The following is a 22,500-nucleotide window of genomic DNA, read 5'->3' on the forward strand; positions in this document are numbered from 1 at the left end:
TGACCTAATGTCCGTGTGGTATCTTCCTCCTTTCTGTGTGTCTCTCTCTGTCCTTCATTCTCGGCGTTTGTTCGCTTTGGGTGCCTCTTCGAATCTCCCTCCAACCTCACCCTCCTGTCGCCCTGTTTCGACCGCGTGTGTGTGTGCTGCCATGTCCACCCCCCCGCTCGCCTCTGCGCTTGCGTGTGTGTCGTGCGTGTGCGTGTGTGCGTGTGTGTGTGTGTACGTGCGCTCGCTGCGCGCCTCCCTGGCCCTGTCCTCTCTCCGGGCGTGTCTCGCCGCTGCCTCCGTGCACGTGCTCCTGGCTTTGTTTGCGTGTCTGCTGCTCCTTGTGCCCCCCGCCCCCCCACCCCCACCCCTGCCCCTTCCCGCCCCCCCTCCCCCAGGCGAGGTCTCCCCCCCCCATGAGCACAGCTGCCTGAGTGACGAGGACAAGATGCAGGGCGGGGGCGCCCAGACCAAGGACCGCGGCACCTCCACCGACGCCCCCTGCAGGCACGGCAAGGCCCAGCAGAAGCCCCCGGCGCCGCCCCCCCCCGCCGCAGAACTACACCCCCGGACCCCTGCACCCGGCCGGGGCGGGCCGGGCGGCCGACGCGGCGGCGGCGGAGCCCCACCCCCACCGGGAGAGGATCCGCTACCACACGGCGGACGTGCGTCTGGAGCCCACCGAGGAGATCTACCTGACGCCCGTGCAGCGTTCGGCCGACGCCCTGGACCCCCCCGCCGACAAGGAGCGGCCCTTCCTGTCGCAGCAGGCGGAGCAGGTCCGCATGTCCGTCAGCTCCGACACCGAGGGCCCGCCCCCCTACCAGCCCCTCCCCGACCGGACCGACGCCTCCATCCACGAGGAGGACGACGACCTCGATCGCCGCGGCGACCGCGCCCTTCGTCACCACGGCGACGACGAGGACGACGACGAGGAGGACCAGTACGAGGACGACGAGGTGTACATCCCGCCGCCGTCGTACGCCTCCTGCGTGGAGGCCCTGATCACTCCCCCGCCGGGACACACCCCCGCCCCGGACCTCACGCCCCGGGCGGAGCCTGGCGGGGCCGGCTGGGGCGCCATGGCGGTGCTGAGGGGGACGGGCGTTGGCGTGGAGTACGTGGACGCCGGCGACGACAACTACGGCGCCGGCGAGGACGAGGACGTGGACCGCGTGATGATGGACGGCCGGCGCCGCCGCAGGAGGAAGGGCGGGGAGGCGGGGGAGAAGGGAGGCGGAGCCGGCGGGAAGGCCGCGCCCCCGGCCAGGACTTCCATGAGCTCGGAGGCCAGCGGGCTGTCGTACGACTCAGTCAAGTACACGCTGGTGGTGGACGAGCACGCGCAGCTGGAGCTGGTCAGCCTGCGCCACTGTTACCACGGCTACAGTGACGACAGCGACTCGGCCACCGTCTACGACAACTGCGTGTCCTCGCCCTACGAGTCGGCCCTCGGGGAGTACGGCGAGGAGGAGGAGGAGGAGGAGGAGGAGGAGGGGGAGGAGGAGGGGGTGGGGGCCAGAAGGAGCGAGGGAGGGGCGAGGCGGGAGGCCACGGCGTGCCTCTCGGACGAGTCCACCCCCGACGGAGACCTCCACTTCTCCAAGAAGTTCCTCAACGTCTTCATGAACGGACGTTCTCGCTCTTCCAGTAAGTCGCTGACTCAGCATCACATGGGGGGTTGTGAGTTTGATTGCATCAAAGTTCTTTCGGGCCTTTATTCAATGTAATACAGGACAATCAGGCACTTTACCTCTCAGGTTTTTCCCAACTTCATTCAGTGCATGTGTTCCAATTGGTCCATTAAGATAATGTAACGCTAAACCACTCTGCCCAATTTTGTGTCTCAAGTTCTATTTTCTCACTCTTTCGTTAGGTCAGAGGGCTTAGAGGAGATGCCAAGATGGACATAATATGTCATAGACTGAAAGCGCTAGACCAACTCAGAAATGCGTGTTAGTCTGCCACTCATTCTAAATTTCCCAGGGGTTTTGTCAAAAACGCCTCTCGACGCAATTTGATAGACCTACAACCGACCAAGCCACCAAACGAGTAACACATGGCTGGTGGCCATCTTGGTTGTGATAATGCCTTGCATAAGTCTCACCCTCTCACCTTTGTAACAAACCCTCGCTGTAGTAGATAAATGGTTGTCCCAACGCGGGCCAGGTCATCTGACACTGTACACTATAGGACTACACACATACACACCTGTAGTTCTGTGTGTGAAATGAAAGGTCATTAGTACACACACATCCAGAATAAACACAGGTGCACCTCATTGTGTTGTATATATATGTGTCTGTTCGCTAGCGTAGACAAGATCCGCAAATTAGCTCTGCATCGTCAACACCAGGCCTCTGGCACGTTTCCGCGGCACCGATCAATAATTAACGGCAAGAGGTACACCTGTGTTTACCCCTCAGTGACACCCAATGGGCTGCGTTCCAGAGCCCAGGGGGCAACGCACAGTCAGAGAAAGCGAAAGTTGTCTATTTTATTAATCGTTCTGCTAAACCAGCTGAGGAAGGATTCTCCAGGGATATCACGTGATACATGGTCATCAGTTTCTACTGTTCCCTGTTAAGGGCTGACGAATGGCTTCTCAATCTGTGTGCCAGAATGCAGATAATTGCTCTTCGTTGGGGCATTGCGTTGAGCTGCGATAAGCCTTGGTTGGTTTGATTTTCGAAGTCAACCCTTGCTAGTACGCTACTGTATGCAGAGACGCAGAAGTACACAGAATCGAACAACATGCTGAAGTACACTACTGCATGCTGTTAGGCTGCCTGGCAACACGCAGTAGTGTACTAGCAAGGGATGACTTCAACAAACATCATGCAGCTGTACAGTACTGCGCGGAGTGGCAACTGGAATGTGTTAATGAACGTGAACTGCAACTGCTCTGCTCTTTCTCCTGCTTCTGCTACCTCCTCTCCCTCCTCTCCCTCAACTCCATCCAATCCCTCCCCAGGCGCAGAGTCCTTCGGTTTGTTTTCCTGTTTGATCAACGGAGAGGAGAGGGACCAGAGTCACAGAGCTGTTTACAGGTGAGCTCCCAGCGCTACGTGAAACAGCCTTAGCATCATGTCCATACTAATCATCACTCTGAATCTCACTTCAATCCGTTCACGCCCATCCATTCGAGACTGTTGTACAGTTACATCTCTAATGCCCCAAATCCTTGACGCGAAGGAGCGCGTTTGTTGGACCATCTCTGTCTGCACGTTGCCCTGGTAACTGTCACACTCCAGTTGGCACAGTGGTACTGATGCTGCCGCCATGCCAGTCGTCAGGCTGATGGCTGCGTGGCAGGGAGGCAGTCTGCGGGAGAGAAAATGAACAGCTTCATAGCACGGTTTAAAAGTAGGGTCTGGTAGTTTAGTTTCTACTTGGGTGAACTGTCTATTGAGTCGTTGATTTATCTCTCTTTTGAACATTCATGGTGGAAGGTTTGTGCATTCGTCAATTGGTCGGAGTATCACTTATGATAGCCTGGATGATATATTCCCTGAATTGTTTGAGGATATGAAGCTCGGAATAAACAAGTGAATAATCTCGTTTTAGTCTGATTATCAAACCTAAAAGTTATGTTACACATCAATATCTAGGAATATACCTGTGTCAGGTGACATTCAAAATAAGATCTTGCTTCTTGTCTGCCATTCATGAATAGAATCGTGTCCTCGCTTAACACTCCACCTCCCTCTCTCCTTCTCTCCTCCTATTCCCCTCTCCTTCTCTCCTCTCCCTCTCTCTCTCTCCCCTCCCCTTCTCTCTTTCTCTCTTACTCTCTCTCTCTCCCCCCATCTCCTTCTCTCCTTCTCTCTCTCTCTCTCTCTCTCTCTCTCTCCCTCCCCCCATCTCCTTCTCTCCTTCTCTCTCTCTCTCTCTCTCTCTCTCTCTCTCTCTCTCTCTCTCCCCCCATCTCCTTCTCTCCTTCTCTCTCTCTCTCTCTCTCTCTCTCTCTCTCTCTCTCTCTCTCTCTCTCTCTCTCTCTCTCTCTCTCTCTCTCTCTCTCTCTCTCTCTCTGTGTCTCTCTCTCTCCCTCTCCCCCCATCTCCTTCTCTCTCTCTCTCTCTCTCTCTCTCTCTCTCTCTCTCTCTCTCTCTCTCTCTCTCTCTCTCTCCCCCCCCCCCCCCCCCCCCCCCCCCAGGTTCGTCCCGCGCCACGCCGACGAGCTGGAGCTGGAGGTGGAGGACCCCCTGCTGGTGGAGGTGCAGGCGGAGGACTTCTGGTACGAGGGCTACAACATGCGCACCGGCAGCCGCGGCATCTTCCCCTCCTACTACGCCGTCGAGGTCGCCAAGGAGGAGGCTGAGAGCGAGAGCTCCCCAGGTACAGACCCGCGCTGGGGACCTTCACCGTGGCGCCGTGCCACCTGAACATTAGGAGCAGCGGTATTAGTCTCACTCATCAGACTAGCTCGTCCGATAGCATGTCCGATAGCATGTCCGATAGCATGTCCGATAGCATGTCCGATAGCAGTTGAGCGCAAATCTGGGTGAAGGGTTTCACACAAACTGGGCTGGCACTGATAAAACTGTAAAATAAATCGTCCAACTCGTTGAGAAGGGCTGATATGTAAACCGTCTTGTGAACTTTATTGACGGTGTGACAACAACGCACCCCTATCTGGTCCTCGATAAACAGTAACCGTAAGTCACACTGGATGAAACTCTCAGAAATAAGACAGACTACACTGTATAAACTGGGACGAGCGATAAGACGATGTGGATACACACTACCCCTTGCAAAGGGAATCCATTACTTCATGTAGAAAAGCCTCACATTTTCCTATGCTAGTGTTATATTAGTTAGTGATGGCCCTTTTCACGTTATTCTAGTAAACGACATTGTGTGTGTTGGGGCGTCGGTGAGCTCATGGCTGGCTGGACTTGTTTGTTTGCAGCGAAGAGCAGCGAATGGATGGACAGATACCGGATGAAATTCCTGGGCTCAGTCCAAGTGCCCTATCACAAAGGGAACGATGTGCTGTGTGCAGCCATGCAGAAGGTAAGGGGCGTGGGCAAGCACACTGTGTTTGCGTGTGTATGAGTGTGTGTGTGTGTGTGGGTTCTTGCGTGTGTTTGTGTGTGTGGGGGGGTTCTTGCGTGTGTGTGTGTGTGTGTGTGTGTGTGTGTGTGTGTGTGTGTGTGTCTGAGTGTGTGTGTCCGTGTGCTTGTGTGCATGCAGATGCAGGCACGCGTGTCTAGCCACATTTCTGCCTTTCTAAAGGGAAATGGTAAAGAAAATCATCCGTGGAGTTTGTAGTGTTTGACATTAACGATGCATTCCTCGTCCTCTCGTTTGACTGGCACTAGATCGCCACAAATAGGAGGGCGACCGTTCAGTACAACCCGCCCTCATCGTGCATCCTGGAGATCGATGTCAAAGGCATCAAGCTTGTGGTCCAGGATGACTACTATGCTTGTGACCAGGTAAAACATAGCTTTTAGTTCTTCAGACCCCTCTCTCTCTCATGAGTAAACGACACACAGAACTGCAATTGATGGTTGCTTAAATCACAGCCTTCTTCCGTAGCTTCTAGCAAAACCCTGTTTATTTTATTCGAACTTTGCCCCCATGTGGCAACAACAGGTTACTGCAGATATAGACGGCAAACAGAATTCCAACTTCTATTTAAATATTAATGGCGGTCACAATTATGTAACACTTAATATGTTAAATAATTGTTTTTGTTTGCATAAGAACACGGATGAGGGATATAATTATATTTGAATTATTTTATATTTGCAGTTAATGCTGAATCATCCACAAGTCCACCGTTTAATAAACCAGCTAATCTGAGTCTGTGGCTTATTTTTTCCTGTTTGCAGAGCCATGAGTGCAACCACTTTTTCCAGCTGAAGAACGTCTCATTCTGCGGCTTTCATCCGAAAAACAGCAAGTGAGTGAGGCACAGAGCCTTTCATCTGAGTCTTTCATCGGCACTCAAACGGTCTCTCTTGTTGGCTGGATTTTGTGTGTACCGGCTGGGTGAGCAACAGGGGGAAAAGGACTCAATAGTATGACTCAGGAGGCAAAGGTCTGGGTAGAGAGAACGGTCTTTAGTAGCGGATAGGTCGGTACACAGGAAATCAGTAGCAGATCAGGCAAACCATCATGCAGGAAGTAGGCAAAGGCGTAGTGGGTCATTACACGGGTCATCTGTTGGAGATTAGGCAAACAATTCGCTAGGGAGCAGACAAAGGCGTAGTCGGAAGTAAACAGGCCGGAATCAGAAAATCTGTGACCGTCATCACTCAGGAAATGCAAGGCTTTTTGTTTAAGTAAATAATAAATATATATTTATAAAGAAATTAAAAAAGGAAACTCTAGGACGCTTGAAACTAAGAACAATAATAACATTCTTAATACAATATCCTTCTTGTTTTCTATTCTTTTATCACCCACAATGTATTGGGTTATTATCTGCGAGGTGGTCTCAAACAGGGTTCTTCTCTCGTCTATGATTGGCCACCAGGTTGAAAAGAGTATCAATTGGAGCGATGTGATTGGACGGTTGTGTTCTCCGCAGGTATTTTGGCTTCATCACCAAGCACCCGGCAGACCAGAGGTTCGCCTGTCACGTGTTTGTCTCGGAGAACTCCACCAAACCCCTGGCTGAGTCAGTAGGGTGAGTCGAGCACAACCCCCCCCAGAACCTCCACCCTAGCTAGTGCCACCATCAGCTCCTCCACCACCAACCCCACCACCACCACCATCAGCAGGATCACAAAGTCCACCGCCAGCATCACCAACAAAAACTCTGACCCTCACCACTACCTCCTCCCCCATGCAAGAATTCTGCTCCACCACCATCACAACCCCCATCCCAAACTCCATCACCAGCATCACTACCACAGACTTCAACCTCCAACACCTCAACCCCTCAACCTCGAGAATTCTGCTCCGCCTGCATGACTTCCACCACTAGCACCAGCAGCACCACCACCAATAACAACCTCTCTCTCTGTCTTCTATCTCTGCAGGAAAGCCTTCCAGTTGTACTACAAACAGTTTGTGGAGGTGTCGTGCCCGACAGAGGACATCTATCTGGAGTAGCTGAGCCACGCCTCCCTGTACAGTACACCGTGTGACCCCGTGTCCTAAAATAGACCTTTTGCATGAAGGAACAAAACACTGAAGCAAAATCGTAAGAGTTTACTTTACCGGAAGACATCTTTGAAAGGGGAACAAGAAGCCAAGAGGAACAAGCGTCGACAACAAGGTCCTTTTAAAAGAAGGAGCAACTATGAAGATATCTGTGTACTTAAATTGGAATCCATAAGGGGGTGGCCATGCTCTACCACACAGATAAAGCACAAACGTTATCGTGCCAGAGTGGTTGCTCTGGTACTGGTTAGCATCCAGCCACAACGCCCCCGTGGGTCACACAAACCCAGGGGAGTTCACAGGGGAGGACTAGTCCAGGGAGACCACTCCAATATCGCAACTTCACATTGTTTCTCTCTGCAGGTCAGTCTGACCTCCAGTTGAAAACCTCTTCCAAAAATGACAAAATGATAGGACCAATCAGTGCTAGGGGAAGGGGCTTCAGTTCATGATGACCAATGAGGGCCTCAGACTGCAAAATAAACATTAAGGCGGGGCCAAAAAGAAGTGTAGCAATCTGAACAGTTTTCTCTGAAATTCACTGAAAAGCGATGTAAACAGATTGAAACAGAGAATGATGCACTGAAGGACTTTCAGTCGAACAACGTATCGCAGGTCCATATTTAGAAAGCAACACCTGTCCAACCAAGTCCAGGACAATATCCATTGTGAAAATATGTGGATGGTCTCACTGGGCTGGTGGGGTCTACCTTTGCTTCTGGGAGGGTGGGCTTAAAAGGGGCTTGTGTTCTTGAGTGTGATATTTTGATGGATAAGCGCGAGTTAAGCGGTGGTTTGATGTTGTTACGCCTCGAGTAAAAAGGTTGATTAAGCTTTACGTTAGAAAGAGGAAAAAGCAAAACAAAGGGTCGGTGACGGACTTAAAACCATGGCCACTAACTCCCTGAGCCTGACGCCCAGAGTCCCCGTGGTGGGGGCGTGTCCTGTGAACCCCAGGGGGCGGAGCTCCAGGCTGCGACACACAACATGGGAGCTAGCACGCCGTGAGACTAGACTTAATAAATGATGCCAACAGGTCGTGGAATAACGCCTTTCTGGCAGCTTCTATCAGTCGTATTACGAAGCTGAGCTAATAGACGTACATAATTTGCTTAGTAACAGTAAAGCCTTCCTTCGTCTGTTCCCTCTCTTTTTTGAGTAATACAGGGAATCTGCGGGGTAAAATCTACTGAAATAACGCTAGTTCTCAGTTTAGTCTATTAGCGGTTAACGCTCTCTGGTGTATGATTAATGTTGATTTACACAACCCTCCATCACAGTGTAACACCACCGATAGCGGCGTAGTCAAAGTCTGAACAATTGGTAATGATGTACATGCTGTCGGCAGTGTCAGACGTTTGAAGATGATAGCAAATTATAGCGAGTTAGCCTGGAGGTGCTAAAGCGAGAGAGGTGATTCCTCTGTCATTGGATTCTTACTATAGTGCCTGTTCATCTTACCATACAAATATCGTGACCTAATGAACATTGTTAAGACTTTTATTACTTTAAATGTTGAACGATGAGAAGATTTGGTTAATTTATTATGAAAGGTGAGGTGTGTGTCAGTGTGGATGAACATTGCGGTACTTTTTTGGTTAAGTATAATCACCAGTCGTAAACTAATCTTTTATTTTCACAAAACGAAAACTTCAGTTGGTGAGTTCATTAAAGATCTCACCATTATCAATTCCCTTTATCAAAAGCAAATCAGGCGAGTGTGGAGGAAAAGTACTGTACAGTATTAACGGGGTGTACAGATATGCCATATATAAATACATAATTTAATAACTGTAATTACAAATATGACAATGTATGAATTCAATATATAGTATGTGGAAGATATCTTATTTTGACATTTTTTAGGTGTGAATTATTCTTTATTTAAAAACTTTAATGCGGAACTCCTTTGTGTCCTGTTATGAATTTGTTGGTGTTAAATGCTCAATCACACAGTCAAAGGCGACAAACAGTTGAACACACATGAAGAGAAAGTTTCATACACCAATTTCTTTGTTCAGACTTTCATCTTATTTCTTTTTTATATTTACTGAAATTGACTGCAAGCCAGCGTATCTTCTCAGATCCTTAAAAGTAATCCTCCTCTAGATGGCGCTGTGGTTCATCGAGATGGACGAAGTCATGTTGTAGCCAATCAGCACCGGGCCTCACGCCATAATCTAAAACAAACGCAAACAATGAATCTAGATGTGTCAACCACCCTATATTAACTGTATTCTAGTGATAATGTGCTATTATGGACTGAGTTTGAATCATAAACCTTGCCGGTTGCTACTTAGGCCTACACTAGATGTCTCACCATCGAATAGACCAACAGGCTCTTTGATCAGGGCGGGATCAAACAGTTGTACCATCTCATCGGTCTCCTCCCGGCTGCTTCTGCTACAAGAGGACACAATTTAAAGTAATTATTCGAATTTATTAATTAAGGTAATTTAAAGGCAATGATGATGAACATACAGGAGTCAGCGACGGGTGTAAACCTGTACCTGCTCAATAACGGCGTACTAACACCCCCACCGATCACAATACAGATGAGGATGATCGTGGACAGCTGATTGGTAGTCATTCTGAAATGTCTCACACTCGGTTCAGAAGATACAACGTGAATATACCTAAACAGACATTGTTACGCAATAGTAGCATCACTATGCATCTCGGAAGGAAAAAAAGGAACGCTGAAAAGATAACTACGGACATTAGAACTCATTAGGGACCAGAAACCACGTGATGTATTTGATATTTCATTGCGTAACTTCATTCATTCCCTACAAACGTAGGAATGACTGATAATGATGATTCTTCACCAATGGCGGTTTAACAGCAAATAATCAATGTCGTTATTAGGGACCACACATGATATATACACACGCACGCACGCACGCACGCAGGCAGGCAGACGGAAATGTGTCAGAAGTTAAATCAAATAACCGTTATAATTTTTGTTTTTTACCACAACAATTCCCTTTATAAACCACAAAGATACCCACTTAAATATCCAGTGAGAATTGAACAGCCCCTAGTGGTGAGGTTGCAGATCGCAGCCCACTGATTCTCGCTCCCTCAGCCCTCCCCTTCCCCCCCCCCCCCCTACGGTGGCGTTTTCTGGCCAGTATTGTGTGCGGTGCCAGGACTCAGGAGCCGATCCGTTCCGCACCCTGCAGTGGAAACGCGGCATAGATGCCTCGTCCGCGGTGCTGGCCAATGGAGTCGAACGTCACCACTGGCGGCCATCTTACCACAGAAAGCTGCTCACCAATAACATTGTGTTGGTAGTGATTCATGTACTTTTTAAATAACCATAACTTGCTCAATTTTCAACCGATTTTCAAACGGTTTGGTTTGTTATAAACGTCAGAGATGTAGGTATGACAGTACATACTTGTGAATAATTGTTAGGTTCTTAGAAAAATAGAATAAGGTTCTAAAATAGGTTACAAGATTTCCCTTTACAAATATACATCAAGAAAGGCTGCATGTTGAAATCCCCACCCTGTACAGAGATGTATTTATGTAATTATAATCATGCGTTTTCATATGAAATTAACATTAAATAGAACAGATAGGTGCAATGAATACACACATGCACAAGGTGTTCATGTTATTTATGTTAAATCAATATATGGGCTACTAAAACTGAGCAATCTTTTGTGTTGGTAACGCATCCGTAGGCTGCACAAAAGTCTGGCATCTTCAATTGTCAGCAATTTCCTGTAGAATTCATAATTTAAGACAAACAAACCCGATTGGAAATCATGTGCAACTTCAGTTTAATCATGCTCAACTTAAATTATATTGAAAATAGCAATTCTGCCTCTCCCATCGATGTAAAATGACTGGGTAGCTAGTAGCCTACCCGTGATACACAACTAAGCTGCACGATTAAGTTGTTTTTCGAAGAGAAAAGCTGCAATTTAAACATGTTCAAGAATTATAACCACGTTAATAACGTTTGTAAGAAACCAAACCGTTTGTAAATCCGTCAAGATTTCAGCGAGATAAGAATATTAGCGTTTGTGCAGATCACTGACTTACGTCCACTTAACAGATTCCACCAGAAAGCTTTACTGTGGTAAGATGGCGGCCTATGGTGACGTTCTAGACGCCGCCGTACGGCATCTAGTTAATATTTATATCTATGCTCAGGGGTAGCATCCAGCTGCAGTGCCGGAGCCCGGGCCGGTGGCTTTGCAGGGCCCCATGGTGTGGCAAGGGGCCTGGGGCTTGGCAGCTCGGAATTTTTCGACTTTTTCCCGACGTTTTGCGTCACAGTCGACCTTGTTGGGCTAATTTGACAGAAGTGAAAATAAGAAGAAGTAGAAGAAATGCACCTGAGAGTATTTAGCGTCTGTATATCGTATTTGTATTGTATATTAGCGTTGGATTACATTTCTGGAGCAGATATGTCTTGATATGATTTGTTGTTGTTGTTGTTGTTGTTGTTGTTGTATGATCCTTTTTTGACCACAAGAGGGCAGTGTGTCTATTGGTCCATGGGCCAGCGGGGCTGTTTAGGCATTGAGTCTGTGTCAGAATAAGAAGCATTGTGACCATTAGACTGTATTCAATAATCTCAGAGTGGGTAATTCAATGGGGAAAGTTGGAATGGTTCCCTGTGCCACAAGCCAAAGGACTAATTCCTTATATTGTTATTTTTTATGCTTAATGGTTATTTCCCCCTACTCCCCACTTCTGTTAAAGTACATTTTAGAAACAGGTCGATATTTTCTCTCAATCCATATCCCAGCCGGGTCCAGGTCCTCCTGAGAGCAATATGAACCCCTACTCTACTTTTTTCTCTCTCTGCTGTTAATAATGATTTTCATCTTTGATTTAAAATAAAGTTGAATTGTATTAGAGCAAAGTTTCTGAGGGTGAGAGGAAAGTTCATCTTATCCTTCTTTCTCCGTGTTCTTTCTCTGAGTAGTATATGGTCTGTCTGTATGTCTGTCTTTCTCTTTCTATTTTTCTTCATATCGATCTTGCCACTGTAGGCCTATATATGGTATTAATGATATAATATGATGTTATGATATGATATGATGTTATGATATGAGTGTCATCAGAAACCTGAGTACCTATAGTTTAGAAACAGGAACGCCTTGTAGACCTAAGATGTACTGCAAAACAAATTTAAAATAATTGGTGAATTATGACTGGATGAATAATACATCCATACAGGCTGAAAGATATGGTATGGGAAGTTAATGCAACCACCTATCTATGGCTGTAGAGATTCCGGGCTTTATTAAAACAATCACACACCGAAAAAGGAAGTGTGAAAATTCTCACAGTCATGGTTAAAGCAACAATCACATTTTAACTTTAATATGAGGAAGAGTACATCGATATGTGAAGAAAATGAAACTTCAATTGCTAACTATATCATCTAATTTCTTCTCTGTGGTGCCTGAGACTAGAGAGAAGCGATTGATTAAACTCGAGATTAACCTTTTGAAGACATAACGATGCTGTCAGATGATCAGTAGAAATGGGAAAGATATATTTCCTATTAAACAACAAGCTGTATCTGCGTGTATACTCATGCAGCATGTAGAAAGATTTCAGTAGCCGCCAAGCCTCTGTAACGCTCCGCTACCTCGAGGGAATTTCTTTAAAAGCAAGCTGCAGTCTTGATCCCCCTAAGCTAAAATAAGGCTCCCTTCATGTCAGATTTATTTGATTTGTTCAAAGAGCGAGCGAGATGATTACCAACTGATTCTGATGACGGTGTGCATCTGAGGACATCAATGGTGTGATCGTGGATGAAGCTTTTCATCCCCAAGTTCCCCTTCACTAGATGACAGTTTGAGGTCATACCTCCAAAATAGCATTTCTGAAAAAAGATGCTTCTATTATGTTTGTACCGTCTATGTGTGTGTGTGTGTGTGTGTGTGTGTGTGTGTGTGTGTGTGTGTGTGTGTGTGTGTGTGTGTGTGTGTGTGTGTGTGTGTGTGTGTGTGTGTGTGTGTGAGTGTGTGTGTGTGTTTGGGTGAGTGTGGGTGGGTGGGTATGGGTATGTGAGTTTGTCTGTATGCGTGTGCGCGCGTGTATGCTTGTGCGTGTCATGCGTGTGTGTGTGTGTGTGCGCGTGTGACGAACTCGAGAGCAGAAAATATTCATCAACATATCAACACAGTGTAAAAGGAGTGCTGTTTCAAATTAAAAGCGCATGCCATTCTTTCATCGCAGGCCTTGTGGAATCCGAGATGGAAACTTCAGCTGTTCTGAAACAGCGTTCTGAATCTCAAAAGACACGACTTTGGCCCTGAGGGTGAGCCCTTCAGGCAGGTGTGTGGGGCTGGAGGACACCAGCCCTCCCTTGGGGTTGAAATTCCCTGTAAGGTCGATTTATACGGAAAATCCTACAGCATTAGCCACAGAGCCATTGGACAGGCTACAGTGTAAATATAATAAAACGGTTGAACTGCTGGACTCCTGATGCATATTGTGGGAAGGATTATATACCGAAAACAACTGACACAGCGCCCTAATAAATAGCACAACGTCCGACTCTCCAGGCTACTCTAGAACCTTGGCAAGAGCTAGGTCGAGCTTGGTATAGATCATTTACCACCATTTGGCAAATTGGAAGAACATTCCCCATAGGGATTAGGCTTTACTGTCTATCAAGATCTAAACAGTTCAAATAGCAATATAGAACTTTGATATCATTTACTAGAAGGCAATAGAACATATCTAGAAACATGTCTTCAATATCATGTCTGCCGTGATGAATTCCAAGCGGTCAATTTCGATAAACATGCAGTCTAGTTCTTCACCACTAGAGGGAACCCTTGTTAACTTTTAGAAACATTAATGGCGCAGCGTACCCCAGAAACAGTCCAAAATGTTTACAATCTTACCATTAAACAAACAATTAAAATGTAATCATTGTTCCATTATTCCACTAGAAAGCACTTCAAGAAACCCTTTGAAAAGTGAAAACACGAGCAACATGTATGACGTCAATGGTGCTATTGTGATTTTTAATAACTATAATCCTTCAGCAAGGAGCAGTTATAACAGTCTGTCAGCTATTGTTGTGTCCATGGCCCTCTTTCTCCCAGAGTGCGGGGATGCTGTCCAAACACAATGGTTTCAAAGAAAGCCGGCCAGAGGGAACTTAATACCGTTCAAAAGCCCATTCCTGTGGTGCACCTCGCGCTTTATTAATGCAAGGAGGAGGTCTTCATCCACTGTCCTCCTGTCGTCCTCTTTGATGTGAACACACACACACACACACACACACACACGCATTCTTGTACACTCACACACACACACTCACAAGAAAACACACACATACATACACACAAACACACACACACACACACACACAAACACACAAGTGCCCACGCACACACACACACAGGGAGAAACGCTGAAGCTTTGTAAAGAGTGTGTGTGTGTGTGTGTGTGTTGTTTGTGTGTGTGTGTGTGCGTGTTGTTGTGTGTGTGCGTGTGTGGTTCAACTATGTAACATCACACTCTGAACGGCCACCACTGCATCTCAACATTTTCTCTTCCATATGAGTCTCCATGACGACCCAGGCCTGATGGCAGAGCCGGGCCAGAGAGACCAGGAATCAAACCACCGAATAGACACCAAGGACACGGAGGCAGGGCCCCCACAGGCCCCCCAGAGAGAGAGGGCCCCCAGAGAGAGAGGGCCCCCAGAGAGAGAGGGCCCCCAGAGAGAGAGAGAGCCACCAGAGAGAGAGGGCCCCCAGAGAGAGGGGGCCCCCAGAGAGAGAGAGAGCCACCAGAGAGAGAGGGCCCCCAGAGAGAGAGGGCCCCCAGAGAGAGAGGCCCCCCAGAGAGAGAGGGCCACCAGAGAGAGAGAGCCACCAGAGAGAGAGGCCCCCCAGAGAGAGAGGGCCCCCAGAGGGCTCCCAGAGAGAGAGGGCCCCCAGAGAGAGAGGGCCCCCAGAGAGAGAGGGCCCCCAGAGGGCCCCCAGAGAGAGAGAGCCACCAGAGAGAGAGGGCGCCCAGAGAGAGAGGGCCCCCAGAGAGAGAGGGCCCCCAGAGAGAGAGAGCCACCAGAGAGAGAGGGCCACCAGAGAGAGAGAGCCACCAGAGAGAGAGGGCCCCCAGAGAGAGAGGGCCCCAAGAGGGCCCCCAGTGGGCCAGGGGGGGCGGGGCACGGAGGAGGACGGAGTAGGTGTCGGCGTAGCTCAGGAGTTAGAGCAGTTGTCTTGTAACCGGAAGGTTGCTAGTTCGATCCCACGCTCCTCCTAGCTGAGTGTTGAGGTGTCCCTGTGAGCGAGACACTAAACCCTAACTGCTCCCGACGAGCTGGCTGTCGCCTGGCATGGTTGACTCTGCCGTCGGTGTGTGAATGTGTGTATTAACCGATGTAAGTCGCTTTGGATGAAAGCGTCTGCTAAATGCCCTGATTGTAGTTGTAGGACGGGGAGCTGTGAAGGACGTGCCTGGCTCCTCACACCCAGAGGGATCGGCCATGCCGTCCGTCTCACACATTCTTACCTGTCACTTCCCACAATGCCCCATTGTGTTAGCGTGGATCTGACTCGCATCCTTGCTGCAAGCTAGCGAACTTATACATTATCAAGTTGTGTGCGCCCGCGTGCGTGCGCGCGCGTTCGTGCGTGTGTGTGTGTGTGCGTGTCTTTGTGTGTGTGTAATTGCACCTGAACAATGGAGCTCACACACTCTCTCTTTCACACAAACATGCTCACACAGAAAAACACAAGGGGCACACTCACACATCCACACACCCACACACACACACACACACATGTGCGTAAACGCACACACAGGAGAAGACATTTGGCCTTGAGCCATCTCCATTGTGTGGAGTTATGGGATGTCAGTTTTATCACTGCTTGTAACTGATTCTTTACTGTACTGCGAGGGGTTGTAAACTTCAAAAGCCATGATGAGAGGAAGAGGGAGGGAGGGAGAGGGGAGGGAGAGGGGAGGGCGGGGGGAGGGCGGTGTTGCTTTACTGTTATGCGATGCCACCTGCGGTCAGAAAGGGACACAGAAACCTTACTTCATCTGGTGAATGTGTGCGTGTCTGTTCATGTGCGTGCGTGTGTGTGCGCATCTACATGTACGTGTGTGCATGTGTGTGTACGTGTGCGTGTAGGGGTGCGTACGTGTGCATATGCGCGTGTACGTGTGTGCATGTACGTGTACCTGTTTGTACATGTGTGTGTGTCTGTGTGTGTGTGTGCGTGAGCAGCCCTGCGGACGGCGTGGCGGTGCTCCTGACACGATGTGGCTCACCACACTTGTCTTCACACCTGTCGGGGCTGACGGGGGCCACAGCCTCTGCATTCCTTGACCTCAAAGGCGTGGCCCGGCGCGAGCCGCAAGGCCCTCGTTATCCCGCGCCGTCGTGGCGCCCGACCCGCCGGAACAATACCGCGCTGTTCCGCCGCTCCGCTGTTTAACCTAGATGGATTTCTGATGAAGAGGTAGAACGCAGCACAACTGCTACGGGTATGCCGGTGTGTGTGTGTTCAACGGCTCCCGGATGAGCGGAGAAAGAAATTTCCCCCAAAAAGGGACGATAAAGGATAGCTTAGCTAACTTAGCTAACTTAACAAGTTTGGATGGGTTAAAAACTGTAATGGCTGGGTGAGCAGCAGGGGGGAAATGACTCAAAAGCACAGCCCAGGAGGCAAAAGTCTGGGTAGTAAGAACGGTCTTTACGAGCGGATTGGTCGGTGCACAGGCAATCAGTTGACCATCAGGGTTATGGTTAGGTCCGGCAGGTCGAAGACCGAAGCGAAGTCGGGAGTAAACGGGCAGGAATCAGGAATCAGGAACTATGGATATCACTCGGAAAATGCTGGGACGCTTGAAACTATTAACAAAGATGAACTGACACAGAGGAAGGTAAACAAGCCGACTAAATACACAAGGAGGGGAATGATGGTGAGGGACAGGTGAAACCAATTAAGATGAGTGAGAACATCAGGGAAACGTAAGGATAGGGAGCGAGAAACAATCAACGAAGGGGGCGAGATGTGACAAAAACGAGGTCGACTGGCAAGGTCGTTAAGGAGGTTGAACTTGAATTCGGTAAGGCCCATGGAAACATACTAGCTATGTTTTCTTCGTCGTGTTTTCACTAATAAATATTGTTTTGCCTTTGAAATGATATCTCTGCAGCACGCAGCGCGGCAGATGATGTGGGCCAGTGGCTGGAGCTCTTTGGAAAGCACGCCCACGGAACGCTGTTGTTTGGAGTCTATTTTTAAATTGGCATGACTAATTGACTCCCTGCTTGTGTTTGACACCTACACACATAACAGTCTAAGTCGAGTCTCTATTTTTATAGTGCCACAATGCGCCATACTACATCGATACTACAAGCTTAGCATTCTCTCTCTCGGTTTGCCGTGCAATGTCCACCCTGGCCCAACAGGGGGCGCACATGTGCCGGTACAGGCCCCGAGAACTACAACGACCCGAGCGCTTAACAATGGGTGCTTGTTGTATTTTTTCATACTTTCTCGCAGTTTTCCGAAAATTACCTTTAGTTAAAGCAGAGCAACAAAGCCATAAACAGAACATACTCTGATGTTTGCTTCTTTCCCCTCAACAACTATAGAATGAGGAGGGGTGTGTGTGTAAGTCTGTGTTTGTGTGTGTGTGTGTGTGTGTGTGTGTGTGTGTGTGTGTGTGTGTGTGTGTGTGTGTGTGTGTGTGTGTGTGTGTGTGTGTGTGTGTGTGTGTGTGTGTGTGTGTGTGTGGGTAAGGTAACCCCAGGGGGCCAGGTGGTGGGAGGTGGGAGTTCTCCCCAAGGGACAAGAGGGAAGAAAATCCCCCAAATTTCCCTCTTTGAATGGGATAGATTTTTATCGTCCAGAGGGGTTTACTATCCTCTGACACGTGAGTGACAGGCAGTTGGTGTTTGAGGGGGAGAGAAAGAGAGGGGGAGCGAGAGACAGAGAAGAAAGAAAGAAAGAAAGAAAGAAAGAAAGAAAGAAAGAAAGAAAGAAAGAAAGAAAGAAAGAAAGAAAGAAAGAAAGAAAGAAGTGAAGGGCTGAGAAGGGAGAGGTATGCGGTGTTGTTTGCACGAGGCATGCTCCTTCTTGCCCTCTTCTTCTGTATTCATTATTAACAATTATCCTGATTCAGTGTACTCCTCTTCTTTATTCTCCTATCTCCTCCCCTCCTCGTTTCTCCTTTCAACCCCTTGTTCCCTTTCACCTCCTTTTCCCTCCGTTTGCGCTGTCTCCAGCGGTGCCAAGAGTCTCCTCACATGCTCCACGGTTGATGCGCACAAATGGATGATAAGTGTGTTGCAAATGGATCACAGATGTGTGTTTCCTGTTCACTTTAACTGTGTGTTTTTTTCCACTGAATATTTACGTATCACATTTCCGTTGACTTACGTTGTTTTCAATAGAGATCGATGTTGAGCTGCAGGCAATCCAACACGACAACACAGCGTTTGTAAAGGAGGTTCACAACTCAAGCTATTTGTGCGTAACAGTGTTTGTGTGTGTGTGTGTGTGTGTGTGTGTGTGTGTGTGTGTGTGTGTGTGTGTGTGTGTGTGTGTGTGTGTGTGGCGGCCTATGTGTGTGTGTTTGTGTGCGTGTGTGTGTGTGTGTATTTGTGTGTGTATGTGCATGGCAGTGTATGTGCGTGTGTGTGTGTGTGAATGTGTGTGTGTGTGTGTGTGGCGGTCTATGTGTGTGTGTGTGTGTGTATTTGTGTGTGTTTGCATGGCGGTGTGTGTGTCTGTGGCGGTCTGTGTGTGTGTGCGTGTGTGTGTGTGTATTTGTGTGTGTGTGTGTCTGTGGCGGTGGGTGTATGAGGAAACAGACCACATTAATAATAACCACGCTTATGTAAAGCCCGTATTTATAGTCAGCCGGGCTTTGGAGGGCCGCTGTCGGAAAGTTCACAAACCGCCCTTCCAGAGCACACGTACACACTTACACACTCACACTCTTACACACTTTACACATTTACACACTTACACACTTACACACTTACACACTTCCGCACTTAAACATTCACTCACAAACTGGCCACAGCTATATATATATATATATATATATATATATATATATATATATATATATATATATATATATATATATATATATATGTATATATATAAATGTCCAAATATCTATCTATATATAATTCACTTTTTTATATTTTCTAAATAAAATAAAATTCAAAAAATATATACTGTATATAAGTATATAGGCACATAAGTGGCTCTATGGAACATAAAAACAGTAAAATACTTTGAAATGTCTCAGAGTCTTGACATGACCAAATCAATTCAGCACCCACCACAGATCTGATCTCCATCAGATCTGTGGTGGAGAGAGAGAGAGAGAGAGAGAGAGAGAGAGAGAGAGAGAGAGAGAGAGAGAGAGAGAGAGAGAGAGAGAGAGAGAGAGAGAGAGAGAGAGAGAGAGAGAGAGAGAGAGAGAGAGAGAGAGAGAGAGAGAGAGAGAGAGAGAGAGAGAGAGGGAGAGAGCTGTCTGATCTATTAGACACGAAAACCAAAATATCTTGCCTCGATCTAACATTCCCTGTATCACATTTTGGAAACCATGGCAAAATCGGTATCTTCGGGAAGGTTGGGGGGGGGGGAGGTTGCCACTTGTGTACACAACATCACATCCCCGTCGGAAAACCCCAAAGCAAAGTGAAACGACCAGACAAAGAGTTTATTGAGGCTGAAGGAACCGGCCCTGTTATCTCGACCGCCCCCTGTATCGTCAATCACGTCATCTGTCTGCTGCGTCGACTCCTGCACAGCGAGAGCACGGCCCACCGTAACTATCCATCTCATTCTGCTCCACTGTATCTCCGCACAAATCCTGTAGTCTGACGCAAGACTCGCTCAGTTCCATTTCCTTCCTCCTGGAGGCGTCTGCCTCGGCTGCTGGGCTCATTGCTTCTCCATCCTGAAAGTTGAGTTCCCCGTATTGGGGCAGAGCAGGAGCCAGCAGCTAAAGATAGTGGATTATTTAGTGGATGAATGAAGGGAGAGGTGGATTTTGTCATTCATTATCAATGACCGTTGAGAATTTACATTTACATTCAGGGCATTTAGCAGTCGCTTTTACCAAAGCGACTTACAAAAAGTCAATATGTCAGAAGGAAGAGAAACAATATATGGCTGTCTGTACACTATGCAGCACCGTTTACAACAAAGATAGCTAGGATAAGGTGCTACACAATGCTAAGTACCATTTGTATGTGCAAGGACGTGCAACATACAATAAGTGTGTACATTGAGTGCCAGGACGTACAACATACAAGAAGTGTGTACATTGAGTGCCAGGACGTACAACATACAAGAAGTCTGCATTGAGTGCCAAGGGGGCCAGGGTTGGAGATTCGTCTTCTCCTCCCTTCCTGCTGATGAGAAGAGCCAGTTGACTTCTTTATGTGGACTTCTATGGCGATTCTTCCTCGCCTAGAGCTGTTAGAGTAGTGTGTGTGTGTGTGTGTGTGTGTGTGTGTGTGTGTGTGTGTGTGTGTGTGTGTGTGTGTGTGTGTGTGTGTGTGTGTGTGTGTGTGTGTGTGTGTGTGTGTGTGTGTGTGTGTGTGTTGGGTGGGGTGGGGGGTGCAGCTGGTGCTGGTGCAGGGGTGGAGCACCATGGGCGGTCGTCCTTAATTGGCCTGCTGCTTCCTGCTGATGGAGGACGACTGCGGTGTGTGTGTGTGTGTGTGTGTGTGTGCGCTCGCAGGCCTGTCCTGCAGTCAGAACTACCAGCGGTAAAGCAAATCAAGGAATACAGAGATAGACGCACACAGCAACTGAGAGGCTTGCGGTGACAATCTGTGAGTCTGCCTCTTCAAGCGCGTGTCTGTGAGCCTGTGTACGTGTGTGTGTGTGTGTGTGCGAAGTTTGTGCGCGCATGTGTGTCTTTAATTGGTTCACGTCCCTGTTCCAGACAATTACCGCTGCAATATAAGTAGAATCTAGCACACCCCACTTTCTGTCTCTCTGTATTTGTTGATGATCTGATTATGTGCGTACACTGTGTTCGCATCCCTTCCTCTCTCTCACTTATCTCTGGAATTGATGCAAGCAGGACTTTGATGAAGATAACGATAAAAGGTGTTAAAAGTGTGATAGTAAACAGCTTCTGCTTCAAAGAAACGCAACCCCCCTCAACACAGCCTGAACCGGAGTAAAAACGCATTAAAGCTTCAACAAACAACACATTGTTTAAATAAAGAAAAGGTCTACAGCTGGGGTGTCAAACAGGGCCAGGTGTTTTATTACGCTGGTGCGCAGTGTTTACACTTAACTGAACAATGTGTGTTTTCTTTCGAGAGAGCGCCGGTTATTGACTGGATGGCAATTATATGGCAAGGGAAGAAATTATAGGACTGAGAGAAACTGTGATGCAGCTTATTAAATCAAAATATAGCCACCCACAGACTAAACCGGTTAATGGCAGTGTCAGCTTCCATAGCCAACTCCACGTCTACAAGCTTAAAATTGTGTTGTCCAGACGCTACCTCCAGTCCAAGAGATTATGAAAAGAGTATTTGATTATGATTCGGAGAACCATTGATTCATCCACCACATCTAGCAGCGGGGGATGGAGAAGGTTTGCGTGCCAAGAATTCTGTGAGGAGCTCAAATCCCGGACCGCGTTCAGTCACATATTTTAGCGAGGAGGTCACATGGACTGCAAACCAACCATACATCAATGAGTGTCACTTCAGAGGTTCTCAACTCCTTCATGTTTTCATCCACTTCAACGCCGACCGTCGTATGTTTTCCCTCAGCTGCAGTTGATTCACCGCGCTGTCTCTTCTGGGATTTTTCCTCTAAATCGTAAATGTGTCTTTCAATGCGCGTCGGAGATCTTCATTGCACTGCATCAGATGAATAAGTTATGTTTTGTTTCGTAACCCAATGCAGCATACCGTCTGAAAGTTAGGCGTCTGTGTGTGCCCCAGCCAGACGCCTTTCCACATATATTTCATGTTTCTTCGGCTCAGGGTCGAGCAACTACTGAAACAACAAAAGACACTTGAAAAACACTGCTGTACACGGACACATTGTTTTCTGTGTCTGGGCGTGAAGGGGGCGACCGCGAGGAGCCTGCTCTGTGGTTATGATTATGGGTTGTTCAACAAAGCCATGCCTGGTTTCCAGAAGATTCCCGGCTAAAATGGACAGATTGCAGATAAGACGGTACATGCTCCGGCAAACAAAGTGAAACTTCTCTCCAGGTGAACTCCAAGGACAAAGGCACCAGAGGAAAACAAATTGACAAAGCAGGTTTAATGCCTGCTGTGCATATATAAAAGATCCCTATGCACACACACACACACCCACACACAAAGATACCCATGTGATCGCACACACACACACGCACGCACACACACATACCCACACA

At 47.9% G+C, this 22,500-nt stretch overlaps 1 protein-coding gene and 1 long non-coding RNA gene across 2 annotated transcripts in view; one reads left to right on the forward strand and one right to left on the reverse strand.

The window, feature by feature from the left end:
- Positions 1-9,011, forward strand: part of LOC115559115 (C-Jun-amino-terminal kinase-interacting protein 1-like) — a 37,678-nt gene extending 28,667 nt beyond the window's left edge. The window contains 9 exon segments of the mRNA XM_030377796.1: positions 387-529; positions 531-1,638; positions 2,963-3,038; positions 4,145-4,326; positions 4,901-5,004; positions 5,313-5,429; positions 5,829-5,899; positions 6,530-6,628; positions 6,984-9,011. Coding sequence (XP_030233656.1) covers positions 387-529; positions 531-1,638; positions 2,963-3,038; positions 4,145-4,326; positions 4,901-5,004; positions 5,313-5,429; positions 5,829-5,899; positions 6,530-6,628; positions 6,984-7,056 — 1,973 coding nt within the window. The 3' untranslated portion in view covers positions 7,057-9,011.
- A 45-nt stretch (positions 9,012-9,056) lies between these two features.
- Positions 9,057-9,820, reverse strand: LOC115559116 (uncharacterized). The gene is made up of 3 exons (XR_003979424.1): positions 9,618-9,820; positions 9,428-9,510; positions 9,057-9,287 (listed from the first exon to the last, which is right to left on the reverse strand). It is a non-coding gene; the product is annotated as an uncharacterized LOC115559116 (long non-coding RNA).
- Between the last annotated feature and the right edge of the window lie 12,680 nt (positions 9,821-22,500).

Source organism: Gadus morhua, chromosome 14, assembly GCF_902167405.1.
Source record: "Gadus morhua chromosome 14, gadMor3.0, whole genome shotgun sequence".
Taxonomy (NCBI): Eukaryota; Metazoa; Chordata; class Actinopteri; order Gadiformes; family Gadidae; genus Gadus; species Gadus morhua.